The 20,549-nt window shown below is 39.8% G+C and overlaps 1 protein-coding gene across 1 annotated transcript in view; it reads right to left on the bottom strand.

The window, feature by feature from the left end:
* Positions 1 to 4,745: 4,745 nt before the first annotated feature.
* The window catches only part of LOC120492411 (F-box/LRR-repeat protein 7), a 66,061-nt gene continuing 50,257 nt past the window's right edge, over positions 4,746 to 20,549 (bottom strand). The window contains exons 3-4 of the mRNA XM_039690668.2: positions 12,099 to 12,704; positions 4,746 to 6,758 (exon numbers count right to left, since the gene is read on the bottom strand). Coding sequence (XP_039546602.1) covers positions 6,022 to 6,758; positions 12,099 to 12,704 — 1,343 coding nt within the window. The 3' untranslated portion in view covers positions 4,746 to 6,021. The remainder of the gene's footprint in view (positions 6,759 to 12,098; positions 12,705 to 20,549) is intronic.

Genomic DNA, 20,549 nt, shown 5'->3' with positions numbered 1-20,549 from the left:
AAGAAAACTATGTGACCAGTGTATATGTGATTTTATTTTGGGGGGTTGATAAAAGTTTGGTTTCATATGCTGATAATCTATGCATATTCATTTACTGTCATGCATTTCATGCCTTTGTTTTTAGAAAGTAAAAAACACAGTTATTTCCCATGTATTCTTGCTCTTAGAGACTCATTATGGCATGTGTTTTGTGGTCAGCTGCAAATGTTTATGTCGTGTGTTATGAAGGATTATATGTTGAACTATTATGTGGCTCTTGACGAGTATCAGTGTATTCAGGTGAAATCCTGTAGTTTGCAGTCAATCGGTGTAGAAAGCCAAATATCCTTAAACGCTCATTAGAAATGAGCATAATTATTGGTACCTACAAATGAAATTTTAAATGTTTTCAGAGAGTATATTTAAAATAGAAAATGGAAGTTGTAATTCACACATTTGAAATCAGAGATAAGCTCTTTGCTATAAAATACATTATGTGGTGAAAATGAAGTTTTTTTTTTTCTAAAGTTCATATATGGTCAAAGGTACAACAACCCTGTATTTGTACTTATTTTATTTGGACACAATAAGCAGACCCAGTCATTTAAAGCTGTTGTAATGCTTGACAAAATAATAAATATCAAGCTGAAGGATGATAACCTGCCGCAACACCCAATGTAGCTTGTTTTTAAGTGCCTTTTTTCTGGTATTCTCAATATTGCAATTTTGAATTTATTTATTAAAACAAAATCTAAATGATTGTTATCTTGTCTTTCTTTCAAAGTGGTAAACGCATTTTTAGCATTATTTAGGGTCACTGATATATAACAATACTATCAAGAATCATAATCTTGATGTCTATTCATGATCAATTAAAACATCACTTCACTGCTATTATGTTGTTTATTATTATTATTATGTTAGTTTATTCTCAAATACAGTATAACTTCAGCACTGTAAACTCTAACGGTCAAAATAATGAATTGGTTTGAGTAGGACAAACTCATCAGGTTTTACAGTGTACCATGGGCCTACTATACTATTTTTGCAGTATGCAAACTGTGCTTATTGTGTAAATTATAAAATTGCATAGAATAGCAAATCAGGATGAGCAACAAGATGCAACAAAACTACTCAGTAAACAAAACTACTGTCCACATGATCTCAACATCGTCTCCCGTGTGATGATCGTCGTCATCATGCGTCGGGTCAGAGGTCACTCTTCCACCGGAACTAGACTCGCGGACGCCCGTTACAGGAGGTCAGTGATAGATAGTTTTTTCTTACAATAACGCATCGTTTCGATTCAGAAGTCCTTTATTAACCCCCCCTGTATCCATATGGGTTACTTAAAAGATAGATGTGCTGTTTGGGGCTTCAGAAATTTGTACTATTCACTCCCATTAGCTTGAAAGAGGAAGATGATTTTTTTTTTAAATAACTTCGATTGTGTTTGGCTGAAAGAAGAGTCATATAGCTACACCTGGCTCGAGGGTGAGTGAATTATGGTATGGTTTTCATTTTCTGCTACACGAACTCTTTAAGTGCAGAAACGGATGTTAACCAACAGAGGGCAGCAACAGATTACAAATACACTCACAAAAGCGATTGCCAATATCTAAATAAAGTGCGTATATTGTTAAGTGAAAAATACATACATACATACCAGACGCATATAGGCCTATTTGTTGATAATCAAGGCATTCGTAGAGAGAAAGAAAAATAAAGAGTCCATATAGGCCTATTTGTTGATAATCAAGGCATTCGTAGAGAGAAAGAAAAATAAAGAGTCCTTTCTCCCAGAAACAACCCGAGACAGTGGACAGTTTTACCACATCGACTCGGAGAGCTGTGGGCTTATTGTACACCACATTCATTCATTATACTCAAGTCTAGACTATGGCCACTCACAGCTAACTTAACGTCCACAACACACTGACAAGGGTACGTGTGTTCTGTTCATTTACAGATGATGGTTTATCATTTATAGATTATTAGGCTACCCTGGAAACAACAACACGCCATCGCATTTATGCTTTACAATAGACTTTAATGAAACACACACACTTGTTTGTTCTTTCTTCTTACCCATCTAAGCAAAGGAAAATGAAGTTATTGCAGTTCAGCTCACGCCTCAAATGACTCAGCTGCAACAACAACCACATATTTACCATCCATCTCGCTGAGTAATTCATCTGAGCTATTTCATGCTCCATTGTTTGTATAGTCATGATTCATGCACTAACAATTGAAATAATTATGATTATGGTTATCATGAGGGTAATGCACATGTGACTCAGCTGTTGATGTTTCTTACTAATGATTCAGATTTGTTGAGGAGGGAAAAATCCAAGAGTCTGAATCTCCTAAAGGTGTATCTCATTCAAATATAGGTCATATCTCAAAAGAAGTGATATAAGACGCCTTCACTGTCCTGGCTAGAAGTGGTTATCTTCTAGATAATCTTACTATCCACACCAGATTTGTTATTTGCATGTGTTACAGGCCTGTCTGTTCACTTTGTCACTGTGATGTTCATTCACAATCACAATTGTTCAGAGATTCAACAAATTACAGAAAACATTTCATTTTAAATAAGTAGCCCTTTATTGAGTGTTTTTAGCAGCTTTCAGAAAATGAAACCTTTACAAATCTCTTGACGAATGCTATCAAATAAAAGACTTAAAGACTTTAAGATCTTGAGACATTGTTCTGTTAATGCCCTTTAAAGTGCAAATGCCCGTATTTTCCCTAGTTTTATTGAACCAAGATGGTCTCTTGAAGTCAGATGTCGATTTTCTGAAGGAGTCTGGGACTATGTAATATTACAAGGACAGTTCACGTTTCTTTCTTCTGTGGAAGCAACCTATGGACGCTTGTTTCTGCCACAGAATAAAACGATTTAAAAGATGATTGTGATATTTTATTACAATTGTAAGTTTATATGTCACAATCCTGACTTTCAATTGCAAATTTATATGATGCAATTCTGACTTTATATCACCAGACATTAATTCTGAGATTCTGAGATAAAAAGTCACAATTGTAAGATGTAAACTCGCAATTACCTTTTTTATTTTTATTCTGTGGTGCAAACAAGTCTTCATAGCAACCAATATATAATTTAAAGTTGTAATGTTTTGAATTTAACCATGTACAATGTACAGACTCTAGACATAGACAACCAGCTAAAGAGCTTTTGTAGAAATCAAAACATAAATCAACCCAAACAAACATCATTCATGAAAACACCAGCTTACCGTTGTACAGTGACAATAATGCATCTCCTTCATGTGATAAATATTATGATAGGCTATATATCATGTAGTTCTTTAATTGACAAGAACATGGTACAGCTCTGTAAGAAGCAACAGGACTCGCCATATGTGTCTCAAAAATTAACTGCCTTTGAATGTCAAAATTGTCAGTCTAATCTAATCTTCACGACACATAGGCGAACTGTTATTGATGTTGTCGCCTATGAAGGCCATTTCAAGGTTGCACTTAGATGTTATGTAGACCAGGCGAGCCCAATCCTGTTCCTGGAGGTCAACTTGCAGGGTTCAGATCCAACAATAAGTGCTCATAATTAGCTGGTTCAGTCAAGTTTGATCTGTACTCTGCAGGAAGGTAGATCTCCAGGTATAGGATTGGGCATCTGATGTAGACCGTTAATGTCAAAACTACTTTTGGAGGGCCTCCATCCTGCAAGTTTTGTTCCAGCACGCTTGCCCTGAAGTTCCTAGTAATCCTGGAGTGCTTTATTAGCTGCTTGAGGTGTATTTAATTAGGGTTTCAGCCCCTTTTCCACCAAAGTATTTTGAGAGCCGGTTTGGAGCCGATGCCTACTAGCAAACCAGTTCTTTGTGTTTCGATGGCCAAAGAACCGGTTCCTCGGCCAGCAAAATTCACCTTTGGCTAAGCCCCGCCCCCCATAGTTACTGTTGCTACATCCGTCAAACTTCGTCTGGGCTCTGGTTTGGTATCAACATGGCTTATGCTGTGACAGCTCTTCCTGCTGAAATGTTATCAAACTTTTACAAAGCAGCAAATAAAGTGTCCTGTCCAATAGACGTTGGCAAAAGGGGCTGCAATAAGCGTTAGAAGGCTATATTCAAGACATACAGGTGAAACGCTAGAAACAACAAGGCATCCAAATAGAGGCAAAAGCATAACGTTACCGGTCACAGTCAAAAAATGAACCACCGCATTTCCTACTAATCGAGACGGAGGCTGGGACTAACAATATCAGGGAGCAACACTGTTCATGCAAAGCTGGGTAGGTCTCTATTCACTTCTATAATCGCTATTACAAAGGAAACTGACTACAAGAGTATAACGTTGTATTTATTAGCATGTGCTAGCGTATCAACTACCGGTATGAGAACCGAAATCATAACCTAAAACACTATAAAACGGTCTAACTAGTATAACTTCACAGTAAGGTTATAAGTAAAAAAAGATGTGCTTGTTGATCTTTGCGGGGTTTAGCTGACTGAGGACGTCCATACAGTTTAATCCAAAGACGACACTTGTCAGGATTTGACTTCGGTTTTGGGAAGGGAAAAAACGGACAACCTCTCTGGGAAACGCGTATCTGTGTTACAAATGCCCGAGGCACAACGTTTAACCATATTTTTGATACAACTACGACGGTAATAGCCTGCCGCGACCAAAAATATGAGACGCCTATGTTGAAAGTCAATGGAGCGCTGTGAAAAATGTCTCCGACCTCTGTGGGAGCTCATTATTGGCTGCGCTGTGATTGATGAATCTGCATTCTAGGGCGTGGCTTAGCCAAAGGTGAATTGGTTGCAAAGTGGCACCAACTCTTTGCTGGACTAGAACCGTTCTTTTACCACGTCATGCTTATTGCTTACAGTGGGAGTGGGGGTTATTGTGACGAACAACACGACGGGAATGGGAAAGCCAAGACGTATGGCGGCATACACAGTGACGTAACAACGTTGTTCGCTGGGCTCTCTAGTCAGTGGTAAAACAAACCGGATCTGAGAAGGTTTCGCAAGTTGCACCAGTTCCAAACCAGTTCTTTTTTGGTGGAAACGAGTTGCTCAAGAATTCCAGTAGACAGCAAGTCAACTCAATGGGAATAAAAAGCAATTTTTTTCTTAAGGTGACCCATTGTACCCTGTTGGTGAAACACGGCTGTATAGACATTGAATCGACTCACTAGGTCAACACTGTTAAGCAAGTTTTAACCTCAACTTTAATTAAACACTCCTGAACCAGCCAATCAAAATATTGAAGCTAAACTCTGCTGGGGTGTGTTTCCCGTACAACACCGTAACCCGCTGCTTCACTACCATAGTACGATAAATCGTTGAAGAAATCTTCTAGCTAATCACGACTATTTCCCGAAACCATACTGTCGCAAAATGGTCGTTCAACCACATTGGTTAATGATGTCATGCACGTGGTGGAGTAAAAACTTATTTTAACGAAACTGTTTGAGATCGAATTAATGCTAGATGTTTTGATATAACTTGCGGACATGCATCTGAGGAATATATTGTTTTGCTTTATTTCCAGATTCAATCATAGGCTCGTTCTTGCGCACTAGTACACGTTCACACATGCGCACTCTCCAAAAACGGTGCTTTAAATCTCTTAGCAAACTAAAAGACGTAATTTACAATTGTATTCTAAATAAAAGATATAGATTGTACTGAATGTCAGCTTGCTTATTTTGCTCAAGATGTGGATCTATTAAGTCCAGATGTCATGAAAACAAGAAACTGCTTCTAACCACAGGCTAACCACACAAATCTGCGACGCTGTTTGCGAATGATGGTTTCGGGAAACATCGACTCGTTGAACTGTTGATAACGACGAAACTTGGGAACATAGTTGGCTAATGATGCTTTTGGGAAACACACCTCAGCCCGGTGGCCCTCCAAGAGCAGGATTAAGCACCTCTGCGCAAGGTTTTGAGACACATCCGCCATGTTGCATCTTTTCAGGCAGTCGTAGGAATGCAGAAAGTATAAACATCTATTTTTCAGAGGTCGACACCCCGTCCCCTCAGTAGAAAGCAGGTATGGTGTGCTCGATTACACAGCGTCTGCAGTGCTGTCGGACGAGTCGAAGCGCCTCAGGTGGCACATCACACTCCTGTACGTTTAGTAGCTGTAGCTCGGGGCATCCCGCCGCTAGCGCCATTAGCCCTCTCCCCGTCAAACTCTCACAACCCCTCAGACTGAGCCTTCGTAGGCCTTCACAACCGCGTGCCAACGCTTCTAGCCCAGCGTCCGACACCAGCGGGCAGCGGCCGACATCGATAGAGCGCAATCGGGGGCAGTTGCGAGCTAAATGGCTCAAACCCTGGTCCGTTAGCCCCTCGCAGCCCCGCGCATTCAGGTAGCGTAGCCGCGGACAGTAGCGTGCTACATAACGCAATCCAACGTCTGTTATGCGCATACAATGTGCTACGCTCAGGTAGCGTAGGCGTCCCTCGAGTCGAGCGACCTCACGCAAGCCGAAGTCTCCCACCAGATGGCAGTCGCTGAGGCTAAGCTCGCGTAAAGCGGAGCAGCGCAGTGCTAGCTGTCTCAGGGACTCGTCTGTTATGCGACTGCAGCGACGCAGGTAAAGGTGTGTGAGATGCGGACAGTGAAATGCGATGGTCCTCAAGCCTTCATCCTCCAGTGAGACACAGTCCGTCATGTCCAGGTGTCTCAGGCCGATCTGCTGTCCGTGAAGAGGAGTGAGCTGGAGGCATGTCTCCTCTGTCAGGCTGATGCACGTCACTTTAGGGCAGCCTGAGGGGAAGGCAGGGAATATCGTTATTATGGTTTATAAAGTTCATCAAGCAAACTTTAAATATCTGGATGTTAAAGGGGAACTTGGCAACTCTAGTCATTTATTCGCTGATTTTCACTTTTGTTTTCGCATGTTTCTCATCAGCTCCCCCTACAGCGGTGAGCCGTATATTTCACAACACTGTCGTAAAAAAAAACTCACTTACGGCACCTCCTCCCCCTTTCTACCACTGCTCATGTGCATTTGTTATTATCGGAGCCGGACAACTTTATCGTGTGGAGCTATGTCTACCGAGGCGGGTAGTACATCATCCACATTGAGTGTATCACTGATGCACATTGAGTGGCGTGTGTCGAATTGCCATTTAGCAGTTTGTGTTTCTAGCTCGGTCTCTTTCTTCTCCATGTTGCAAGGTTGGTTTTCCGCCAGGGAACGTTGGGGAAAGTCACAATTTTCACAGGAACAGGTTATTAAACCAACCAAATGATTTCTAAACCGTTTTATAAAGTTGAAATAGTTGCCAAGTTCCCCTTTAAGACTGGCTTTTCACATAACAGTACAGGGCTGCATTGGGATTAAGTCCCGCGGGACCCAACACAAATCTCGCGGGAGCGGGCGGTTTGAACTTTGCTGCGGACGGGAATGGGCGGCTAAAAAAAAAAACTGCGGGATCGGGAGGTAGCCTAGCGACATGATGGAGATGTCAATAAATGATGTGGAAAAGAACCTCAAACAAGGTATTTACAGCACAAAACCTAAGCAGGGCAAGTCTGACATTTATGTGTGTTTTGTCTTTCTGTGTTCTCCGAGGCTAGCTGCTTTCAGACATGCTTTCTGCACCTTTACTCCTGGACCAATCATAAAGCCTATGACGGAATACTTCAATAGCTAAAATCAAAGTACTTGAAGTCTAAATAAATGCGCGGTAGCCTGCGCGTTTTAGATGTCCCCAATAGCCTAGCCAGGCTACTATTCATCTTCCTGATCAGTGCGCCAGACTACATGCAGGCCAGGGAAACATAACAAACAACCCCATGAATCTCTTCAACAATAGCAATACAAATACGTGTTTTTTCCTGCGGGATGGGAGAAGACACAAAATCAATCTCTATAATTGTGCGGGATTAAATTCTCAGAGTTTTACAGGAGCGGGCGGGCGCGCCATGCCACGTCTAGGACAACTCTAGGTATCGCACACCGGACGCGCACATTCTAATCGCGTGAGCTCAATTTTGAATCAACTCGTGGTAGAAGAGCTGCACAATGTGTGGTTTTTAATTTGATTTATTTTGATTTATTTATTTATTTTTTTATGTTGATTGAATAATATCTGATGTTTGAACATTAATCGAGTAAAAGTGTCTATCGCGTTAAGTCTGGTATTTTGTTGTAACGTTGCAACTATGTCACAAAATACAATAGTATTTATTTAGCTAGCGTTTCGCTAACCCGTGTGAAAACATCACAGGTTGAAGGCATGTACATTAATGACGATTTGAGACAAGTAAATGTAATTTGATTATAAAACTATGCAAATAGGCGCTCTGTGGCGCGGCAGGGTTTTGAACAAGGTCCTGAGCCGTAGCTGGGCGCCGCGGACAGACGCCGAATGCCGCCGCCGGTGTGTGTACACTCATAGAGAATAAAGTGTTCGAATTTTAAAGACATGGCGCTGCACAACGCGGCGCCGTGCTTCTCGTCCGGTGTGCGACCCCCTTAACTCATACGTTGCGAGAAAACAGTCCCGCGCAGGGCTCTACATCACAGATTTAAAGAGTGCTAATATACAATCACTAGTACTAGAGGCAGGCTCCAAAAGAGAGTCAATTGCATGTTAATATGCCCAACTTTACAGCAGAAAAAAAATATATGTTTATTGTTTACAGACTGGAACAAAAAGTGGTTTTGGTCTATATAGCTAATTTTGCACATCATTACAACTGTGAGGGCAACATGACATCATGACTTTTGCGTAAACATACACGCCACTTTCGAGTCAGGTGGCTTGTTATCTCTACGCATTTTGAGCTATCGCTATCTGCGTGTATCCGCGTGTATGCCTACGCCATTAACGTCTGCGTCATTCCGCGTGTCTGTACACGCAGTCAAATCTCCAGTCATAAATGCCATTAACCCCAGTGACGGTTAAGTTTAGGGATGGGGTTGAGGTAAGTCATATCTTTTTTTTCCCTAGGATGGTAAGGGAACAGTCATAAATGCCATTAACCCCAGTGACGGTTAGGTTTAGGGACGGGGTTGAGGTAAGTCATATATTTATATATCGTTAAGTCAACGGCGTTCATAAACACGCTGAAAGGCGATTATGCGTCTTGATAGCACGCCAAAAATGGAAATACGAATTGGCGTGGCATACACACGCTACTTCATGAGATCAGTCTGGTGAGGGGGTGAATTTTTTTTTATAACTCATCCGTTTAAATTATATTAAGCCTTGAAGTTGTGCATACTTAAGGGCGTGGCCACTTGAGTGACAGGTGGATTGCCGGATTGCCTGCTGTCTGTTAGCGTCACGTCAGCTAATCCGCCTCTTTAGCCATTTTCGTTTATCCAGGAATGACGCGCGGCCAAGATGGCGATGGCCGGCTCCGCCCACTTTTGGCTTCGAAAATGCTCTTTAGAAACCTTTGGGTGACGTCATGGACACTATGGCCATTTTTTTTTTTTTTTAAATCTATGGTTGTACATTTTTCTCTATTTTAAGCTCTGTTTTTTTTAAGTGAAACAAGCATGGATGAATAATTCAAAAATATGTATTTTTTAGAGAATAGAATTTCCATTTTATGTCGACTTTAAAGCCATACATTAAATACTTAAATTCTTGATAAGGTGTTAAATGGTATATGTAGCCAGTTATTTGCCATGTGCTAGATATTTCTTGGCAGCTGCTAATGATTTGCGAGGGTGAGTTAGTTATTATAGTAAATGAGTACAAATTATAGCAATATAAGCTATGTTTTGTCCCTATAACTATTCTGACCTTTTTAGACAAGGGGACATTAGTCTTATTATAACTTCCTGTCTAATATAGAAATAAAAAACAGGCCATTTCTTGATATTAAAGATGTCAACGTGAAACTACTTAGAATTACTAAAATCTATACATCAGGTTTTCAGATCGAGGTGAATGAATGAAATAAAGGCCAGAGAAAATAATAGAGAAATAAAATCCAGAAACCTCATATGGAACCAAAACCAGGTAGTATCTGTTTTTGCTCCTATTGCAGTTTTACTACCTGCTTTTAGAAGTAAATGTAACCACAAGAAATTTGGGATACTTTTTGCAACAAAGGGCGTATTACTTGTGGAGAGCAGAACGCATGCTGTGCCCTCTGCATGATGAATAACTGTGTGGGACTCGTACAATGAACTCAGCAGACGGACTCTTACACTTTGGTTGAGGTTAGCAGTCCATCTTTCAAACCGAGCAGACCTCACCTTCCCCCAGAGAAACACTGAGAGACTGGCAGTGATTCCTACATCCCATAATCTTTTCCCCAGCCTTCCCAGAAAAACATCACCACTATGAATTACTCCCTGAATAAATCCACAACCAAACATGCTATTCTGATGCATAATGTCGGCTAATCCATCACAAAAGCTCTTAAAAATAATCAAGACTTGATATGTTTTATTTGTTGACCAGGTCTCACGCATAATGGATGTGTCACAGCCCACCTGTGGCACTTAACGTTACATTTACCTCAAGAAAGATATTCAATGTCCATGAACTCATTAGTAAGCTAGAAAAAAAAAATATATATATATAACTTAACCATTAAAAGCCATGTCACAATTATAATGATGCACTTATTATAATTTAATGTAGCTTATATGACAGACTTATGCTGCACATGTTGCACTGAACTATATTTTCCTTTTTAAAGTGATTTCAATCATATTTCAAGGCAAGCAACTCAAAACCATCATGTTGATGATATCTAGCATGCTAGATATTTTTCTGGGCTCGGCGACGCGGCTGCGTTGTTGGCTCTTTCATACTAACGGATTGGCAAGCGTTCATCGTCAGCCAATCCCCCGCGATTTGCACGCGATAACAACCTGACCTGTCGTCGAGCTCAACGATTTGCAAATCAGGCTTAAATCGGACTTAAAATCATGTAGTGTGAACTAGGCTTAAGGCACACCTGTGCAATAATCAAACTGTCTAGTCGGCATCTTGATGTGCATTCCTGTGAGGTGGTTGGATGATCTCGGCAAAGGAGAAGTGCTCACTAACACCGATTTAGACAGATTTGTGAACAATATTTGAGAGAAATAGGTCTTTTGTGTACATAGAAAAAGTCTTCGATTTTTGAGTTGATTAAAGTGTAGATCAAAGTGTTGTGTTTATAATTTTGTTCAGTGTATATATATATGCATATGTATTAGAGCCCGACCGATAAAGGATTTTGAAGGCCGATACCGATAGAAATATTTTTTGGGTTTTAAAATCTGATATGCCGATATATCGGCCGATATTTTTAACATTTTTTATTTCAGAAAGGCGCAACAAAACATTAACAGATTTCCCTAACATTAGTTATTTGTAGTTATTTATGAGTTTTAACCAAAATAATATGATAATGCCTTTTTTAAAAAGAAACTTTCTAAAAGTTTCTTTTATTGTCACAACAGAACAGACTGATGATAATAGCATTAGCTAGCTTAATGGTTAGCTAGTCTATGATAGAACCATAATTTAGCAATGGATACGTCATACTGCAAATTGTAAAACATACATTTTCAATACAACAGGCCGAGGAAACTTCCGCCGGCCACAAATTTTGTCCTGCTTATTTGAGTTTAGAGAACTGATGGGGATGTTCTTTTAATTGTTATTCAAGCAATGTAGTATGTATCGTGACCAACTCAACGAGTGTTGCCAACAGGAATGGTGTAGAGTGCCCTCTGGTGGACAAACTACACAACACTCATGACATGGTTCAAGCGTGTTTCGTCCGTTTTTATTTTATTGTTGAAATATTCATTTATCGGCCATTATAACTGCCGATACCGATAGTTTGGAAAATGTCTAATATCGGCCTGCCGATATATCGGTCTGGCTCTAATATGTGTATATACTGTATAATATGTGTCAACACTTTTTACAAAGTAATAAGAAATTGAAATACTGAAGGTGGAAGTTTAGTTGTTTCATCATAAATAATTGTCACAATGTAAAAATGTTTCTAAAACCACCTTCATTCTCTTTTAAAATGTAATTTCTCATTTTCTATTTTAAATTGGAGTAAATGTTTATTTGATCACATGTTCTTGACAGGTTTCATGAGATTCACCCAATGGCATCAACATTTTACCTGATACGTCTAAATGCTCCAGATTGGGACACTTGGACACCACATCAAACACCGCGTGATTGGACACATTATAGCAGCCTGCGACCTCCAAACACCTCAGTTCGGGACAGCACCGGGCCATCACACGCAGCCCGCGGTCCGACAGCCTCCGACAGCCACTGGCCACCACCGTCTCCAGCGTCAGACACACGCTGGGAGTGTCCTGACACAACCGATGGGTGAGCACCTTCAGGGCCCGGTCCGCGTTCAGCGACTCTCCGGTCAAACGAATGCAGCTCCAGAGCCGTGGGTCCCAGGACAGGTTATACCAGCGGCGACACACTCGAGCGCAGCGGCACAGGTGAGGCGTGGACAGGTAAGACAAGACGTGGAGTAAAACGGGGTCGGGGAGGATGTCAATGAGGGCGGTGTGAGGGGCTTTTGAAGGCCGTGAGCGAGTGCCTGGAGGCGGGTGAACCATAGCCACAGTTTCCCCCGGGATGGGAAAGGAGGTGGAGGAGGTTTCATGGCCGTTTGGGACTGATTGAGGGGAGACGCGGGAAGGGTTTGGGCTCAGAATGAGGGCCGGACTGGGAGTACTAAGCGTCCTCATGCTAAGGTCTGAATCTGGAACAGAAGAGAGATGCATAGAATTACACAAAGGAAAGAAAGAACAACCGTAACACTTTACATTAAGGTTCATTGGTTAAAAGGGTTAGTTCGGTATTTTACACTTAGAGCCGTGTTTTAAGATTGTTTCTGATGAAATAGAACGGTTAAGATTGAAATTTGGACAATTTTAAATAAAATAAAATAATCAATGATGAAAAGCCTAACATTAACAAAGATTAATAAATACTGTAACAAATTTATTTGCTCATTGTTAGTTCATGTTAGTAAATACATTAACTAATGTTAACTAATGAACCTTATTGTAAAGTGTAAACCCTAACAGTCAAAATAATTAATTGGTTTGAGTAGGACAAACTTAAATTCAATGAATTAGTTCAGTAAAATTAATTTTTATGAGTATTTAGCACTTTCTTTTTCTTTCAAGTTCACAGAACTGATATATTTTAAGTTAACTGAACTGTTTCATTGTTTTGAGTTTTATGAAATTATTTGTTTTAATTTAGACGAACTTAAGTTTAACTGAAACGGCTGGGATATCTATTTCCCAGCATGCTTTGCCAATGGCACAATGCTAAATGCTAAAATTAAGTGCAATATAATGTTTTTTTGTGTACGATTAATGTTAAGTGTGAGATTTAGTAGTGTTTTGTTTTGTTGTGCTAATTTAGAAGAATTTTTGTGCTTGTAAGTGCTTATAACATACTGTTTCTAATATGTTAGCATTTACTATGTCAGCAGATTAGCTTTTAAAGCTAACTAAGTTTATACTAAATGTAATTTGAGTTCTGCCAACTTATTCGGGTTTACAGTGTACCTCATAGATTTAAGTTATAGTAACTAATTAGTACTATTAACTTTATTTACCCAAGTTATAGTAACTAATTAGTACTATTAACTTTATTTACCCAAGTTATCTTAACAATAAGTTATTGAGTTACTTGGAAACAAATCAAATATTTTTTATGCTTAAATTGTTTGAGTTAATAAACTTAAATGATTTAAGGCAATCGGTTTCCTCAAAGGGTTTGAGTTGAACTAACTCATCAGGTTTTACAGTGTACCAAAACGTCCTCAATTATTTCAACTAGACATCAATGAGATTAAGTGGAGCGTCCAGTGACCTTTAAACAAAGCAGCTTCACTGTAATAAACAGGAAAAATAACAGAATCAATGATGAAAAGCATCAAATATGAGACAAATTTAAATTCTGCTGTAAAGCAGCTCTAAAAAGAGTCATTCAGAATAGATCAATTCAATGATGATTCAGTTCAAGTTCATCAATTATGAATTAATGTTTAATTCAGCCTTAAGCGGGTCTACAGAAGACAAGAGTCTCCTCTTAAGTCGGTTCAATGTTGATTCAGTTCAGTTCAATAACAGTGAATTTAAAATAAGAGTCAATTATGAAACAAAGTCTAAAGAAAACATGTATCATTATCAGTTCAAGTTTTGTTCTCATTCAGAGTCAGAGCAGTCAAATCGATGATATTACTGAACGATATTAGCAGTCAAAACGATGATATTAAGCGTCTTTTAAACCTAAGGAGAATCCAGGCTCAGTTTTTAAAATAAAATTTGAACATGTGATTCTACTATAATAGGGAAAGCAAACCTGATTCCCATTTGAAGAGAATCTGATATCAAGAAGCACAAAGGACCTCAAATATGGAAGCCATCAGTTGTTTTAAGAAACACGTTTAGCACAAATGGTGTTAACTCATCCGCCGCTCTTGGGCTCTTTGTTCTCAAGACTGCAGAGATGTGTTTCTGATATCTTGTTATTGGACGCTGATAAAAGTGCTTGCCATGGTTGAGACTCCGTTAATGGCGAAGCTTTTATTCTTCGCAGATGGTTCACTGATTTAGATGAAGGAGTATGGGTGGTACAGTAGAGCGTTTCTCTGCTAGATCTCATCGAAACAGTGGCTTACCCCTATAAGACTCCTCTGTTTTTGTTTTCTATTTGACACACACGCTGGCTCGTAACGGGCTAAAATGTTTAGCTCCAAACTTTTAAGATTTGTTTTAGTAGCTTGACCACGCAAGACACTACCAACACCAAGGTTTGAAACACATAGAGTGAATGTGCTGCAAGTGTCTGCAAGATTTAATATATCCCACAATGCAATATTCCATTTCCAACTTCTTAACTTGGATTGTCAAGAATTCAGGTTGTATACTTTCCATACATAATACGTTTTTACTTATAAGTTGCTAAAAATGATCATTGTTTGGCAAATTTTCATGATAAAATCCAATCATTTCTATAAGGCTTCGCATGATTGAGAATTAACGTTGGTGACAAAATATTTACCCACGCAGACTTTGCAAGTTGTTTTATTCCACTCGGTTTTGAAGAAAGCAATTATACGAATAGAAAAAGAAAATATATTACATAAACTGACTTTAATTCCAATTTTTCTCTTTATGTCAGTGTGTTGATAAACAGTTTTACTCTCTGGATTTCTGTTTAGGAAACGGGGTCATAAGCCAGTCATAAACTGAAAGATAATGAGGAGAAATATTAAGGGGAAAAACAGTTTATAATAAGCTCTTGTCTTCCCTTCCTCTCTATTTCATGTGCTTGTCAAGCCTCCTCCACAAAAATGAGCGCAAAGGAACGAGAGCAAAACATTTCCAAAGTCTGTTGGATTCATCCCTAAGCTCTCGATTAATCGCTCTTTGCTAAGCTTCACACTGAGGAAGTGAGGGTTTATGTGCAACGGTGCTTTCTGTACAGGAAACCTTCTTTAGTAAGGAACTTGGGCGGCTCAGATGCCAGTGACGTGATGGATCAGCTTAGGCAGAATTTTCCTCTGCAAGCAGGTTTGCATTTTTAAAACGCTACATTAACAGTCCTCGGTGTATATTTTTCATTCCAGATGAAGCACGGCAAGAATAATTGAATATACACTATGTGGCCGCAAGTATGTGGACAACCCCGTTTGGCTATTCCAGCTACGTCGATTACCAACAGGTGCATAAAATCTCCTTTCACAAACATTTACCAAAATCAGTGACTATCAATGCAGGAAGCCACCAGCTACCATGGTTTACTTTATAAAATAGCAGCAACAGAAATATGATGAAAGAAACTAGTGTTCAAATATACCTCAAAGCATGCAGCCATTATTGGGGCTCAAGCCCCAATTCACATTCATATAAATATAAAGGTATTTATACTTTTTTATATATACCATTCACATTCATATAAAGGTTTTTTGTTTTAAAGAGTAACTAAACACCAAACCAACTTTTTTTAGTTAATGATCTGTAAGAATGGATCTATTAATACCATTATTATTAATACTATTAAAACTATTATTAATACCAGTCATTGATTCGAGTAACTTTTTTGACATTTGTTTATAAAGTGTTTTATTTCTACAATATATAGTGTAAAAACGTCTTAGTGCTGCCCTCTTCAGGTTGAACGGTGGCTACTGCAGTTGAATTTTCCTATTGGATGTTCCGCACTTCGTGACATACACAGGTTTCAGCTCACCCTTGGCAGTATAAAAACCATCTTGTGTCGTCAAAACCACTGTAGGGAGTCAGGAATTGGAATTGCGAGTATTGAAAACTATCAGGATAGAGTGTTTAACCATCTATTTTCGTCCCCTCTATCTCCGCTGGGGTCTGCCTACTTTTTCAGCATTTTCAAATATTGCCAGTGGGTGGAGTCAGGCTCAGACCAGGGGTTGACTTACCCTTTAAATTAGCAAGCATGTAACCAATTAGATCATAGATTGGATCAAAAGACAATTTACTTTTAATTTTAAGGAAATACAGTAGTTTTAAAGCTTTTTAACTGTTATAAATGTTTTCGTGAAAGTTGGTTTTTGGAATAATCTCCAAAATTTAACGATTGACAGTGGTGGTCCTAGAGGCAAAGTTGCTCAGAATGAGGAGCTTGACCATGTGGTATGAGTGTCTCGCCAATGTGCGAAAAGTTACGCATGTGAAAAACGCGAAGGCGCCCCCTGGTGACAGGTTATTTATTAGGGCCCGGGCACCGATGGTGGCCCCTTTTTAGAGGGCCTAAACATGCTCGAAAACTCATGAAACTTTGCACACACTTCAGAAGTGGTGAAAATTTACGTGTGATATGGTTTTCCAAATTGGATGGGGCAAATTCTTTAAATTATTGCCCCCACATTTTGCCCCGGCTCTACGTTTCACGTACAGGTATGACATTTGGTACATACATACATAATGACCCAATACCTACAAAAAATAGCCCTAAGATTTTGTGCATTTTTCGTAATTTCCTGATGTTGTACTTTAACAAACTCCTCCTACAGTTTTGATCTGATCCTCTTCAAGTTTGGTGAGTGTAATCTTATGGCCTTTGCGACGTTAAATTGCGAAGATCTTGAGTTTTCGTCGAAGGGTGTGCCCTAGGCGGCCTGACAAATGTACACCCAATTTCAGCCTTTTGGGGATTTGTGCATGAATGTGTCATATAGTTCAATATTGCTTGCAGTTCCGATGTTGCTAGGCAACCACAGACAGCCTGCAGTAACTCAGGCATACAGTGTCCGATCTGCCCCAAACTTCACATGTTTGATAAGAGTCCTGTCCTGAACACATGACCATGCTCATATTTGGTTATAGCGATAGCGCCACCTGCTGGTAGCAGGAAGTGTGGCAAATACAAATCCTTTGAAAAAGTCCTCCTTTATTTATTATCATTCCACACTGCCCACCGTGCTCTGTTTTCCTAAAAGCGCCGGGTGGTGGCGGCATGGGTGCGAGGGCCCTTTTCATCACTGCTTGCAGCTTTAATTTATTTTACATTTGTCACAGGCCTCTAGGGCCGGGAGTCAAACAGCCCAGCGAGTTTCGTTCCGATTGGACCCGGTTAACCTTGTCTGACAGTCGCTCGAACGGCCGTGTTTTCAAAATACGCGAATATCCTCATAGATAATCATGGCACCTCGGACCAAGACACTGCATACCAGTTTTCGAGTTAGTCGGACTGACTGTTGCGTATACATTTTTTTTATAGTGCCACCAAGTGGCCACTTACCACGTCCTTTTTTACACAACCACAGACCGAGCCCATTCATAGGTGTATGAGTTTAGCGAAATTATCTCATTCCATTTTAAGAGGAATAGCTGTTTTTGTAAAAGTGTCCACGACCGAACGGTTGGGAATCAAAATTTCAATGATTTTTGGATAATGATTGACATTCAGATCTTTCAGCACTGGTTTGGTTCTGATCGGGTTAAAAACCTAGAACCAAAAAATCCCGAAAATGTATGAGCCAATGCATACTTTTGACCGCTGTAGCGCCACCATCAGGCCGACCGGGGTTTCAAGTCGCTACGACTTACGGTTTGTTCACTTTTGGGGGAGAATGCTGATCCTTAGAAATCCTTACAATCACAATAGGGACAACTCCTAAGAACCATATTTTCAGTTACTTGCATGCAAACAAATGAGTGTACACACATACACACGCGAGTTGATAATTCATCACTGACGCTCATTTTATTTTGTCCAAATTTATTACGTTATTCATTAAAATAAATGTAAAAAAGGTCAATTTCAAGAACAGTAATGGCTTTGGTTCAGCCAATTATATATATATATATGCTATATTAAAATGTTATTGTAGTGCATGGGCTGGTCTTCAGATCAATTACAGTACGACTATGATTCGCTCTATATGCTTTTGCTCCAGACACTGGCTGTCCACATGTCTATCAAACCTTAATCATTCACTGCATAGACACTCTTCTCCATGTGAGAATGAATGACACGCAAATGTTTTTTACGTGTATGTGTGTGTGTGTGTGTGTGTGTGTGTGTGTGTGTGTGTGTGTGTGTATTTGCAAATTCAGCAAGTCAAGGAGATGTGTATTCCAGGCTTGACCTGAGATCTGTTTGACTCATGGTCAGGTCATGATGACATACACAGACACACACACACACACACACACTCCTCTCAAGGGAGCAAAATGTCTTTGCATAACAGTAGACAGCATGAAACCCCATCCGATACGCTCACAGACACACACACACACACTCTACACCGTTACGGGAATGATCCAAGACTAATAAAAACAAATTGGTTAAATGTGAAAGAATAAATCCGGCTCGTCCAGGTTAATGTGTTCTTCTCTGCCAGTCCAACAGCACTGTAAAAATGAATATGCTTTATCTGATCAATAGAATTGTGACAACAGATTACAAACAATAGTATTACAATTACAATTTGTTTAATTTAATCAATTTAATTAATCTGACGGCACAGGCGCTTCGGTCTGCGCATGCGCCGGAAGTGATCTCGCTCACTTGTACGTCACTCATTGTTAAAATTATTCATGCCTTAAAACAGCTTGAATGTAACTCGACACCCTTGCCTCATTTAGTATGTGCGGTTCTATGAATATGCAAATGAGCCCCGCCTCCACTCACTCAGAGATCCACTGGTTGACAATCACACGTTGATCTGATTGGTTACAAGGTCGTTTATGACGTCAGAAACACCAGCGATTTCAAACCGTGTTTTTAAGACTGTCTTGGATTGTCTTATGCTTGTTTCAGATTACATGATTTTAGCCCGATTTTGGCAAGATCCGTTTGACGTAGGGTGTCGTGGGGATTCGTAAATGACAACGGGCGTCGGGACGCAAGATTCGATCGTATCATCTCGTATAGTGTGTCATAGTGGGCGACAACCTACGTCGCGTCTGCGATGCTTCACGACAAAAAGACTAGCATGTTTAAAATTTTTACGGTTCCGTCACATGTGTGAGGCTGACCAATAGGAGCACAATCTTTTCCGTACACAACTTTCAAAAATGCTGAAACGAAAGAGAGACGATGGTGCTAACGTTAAAACTAAAAGTAAAAATATATATATAAAAAAAAAACAATATTTTACCTCAAGTTCTCGTTGGAGGATTGACAGCCCATACTGTCCAGGAACGTGTCCAATATCGGGTTTTCTTTCATTTTTTACTTTTTTCTGAACACAGGACAGCCAATACAACACTCACCGCTTCATCCATTGTTTGTTTACGTTTGTTTCCTGAAGTCACTCGCTACTAGTTTCGCTTCTCGATGACATCACGCCCCTCGTTAAAGACGGCATGCGACGACTGATCAGGAAGTAACGTGTAGTCTGACATGTTTCTCGTCCACGACGCGACAAGATTTTAGGAGTCAAAATCACGTAATCTGACACAATGACTATCGTAAGAGACAAAAAAAATCGTGTAATCTGAACCAGGCATTAAAGCATATTAAAAACACCACACAGGCACATAAACAACATTAAAAGCTTTAAATCCCTAATCTAGTGCCAGCTTTAACATGCAGACTATTGTGATGGAAATCATCGTCTCATCTATTAGTTCATATTAGCATTTCTTTTGGAAAGTCTAATGGTGACTTTAGTATTTGGCACAATGATAGTGATGTATTCATTTCTTATGATTATTATTCCAGTCTGTGACAAACGTGGTATTTGTGGAATGGCTCCCACTTTTGCTCTATAATACAATGTTTGCATAATATCAATATATTGGCCTGTTTTGATTGTAAATTGCTGGCTGGCAAGTTGACAGACCAAGTAAACAAATTTTACAGAAGGGCTTTCTGAGCGGCAGATTCAATCAGCTTCAGGCTTAAAGAGGAAAACACCGTAAGATTAAGGATTCAAGAACGGCACCAAGGGAATTCGCTAGATCCCCTGCTCTGCGCTAAAGCTAGCCTAGCCTAGCCTCGGCAACAAACCCTCAGATAGTGGGTGGTCCGTTCATATTGTGTTTCCCCGAGGACACGTAGCGTGCGATACACTCAGCATCGATGGATTTGGTGCACA

Source organism: Pimephales promelas, chromosome 22 (assembly GCF_988280905.1).
Source record: "Pimephales promelas chromosome 22, fPimPro1.hap1.1, whole genome shotgun sequence".
Classification (NCBI taxonomy): Eukaryota; Metazoa; Chordata; class Actinopteri; order Cypriniformes; family Leuciscidae; genus Pimephales; species Pimephales promelas.
The sequence above is the reverse complement of the archived record's forward strand: the minus strand, read 5'-3'. Positions and strand labels throughout refer to the sequence as shown.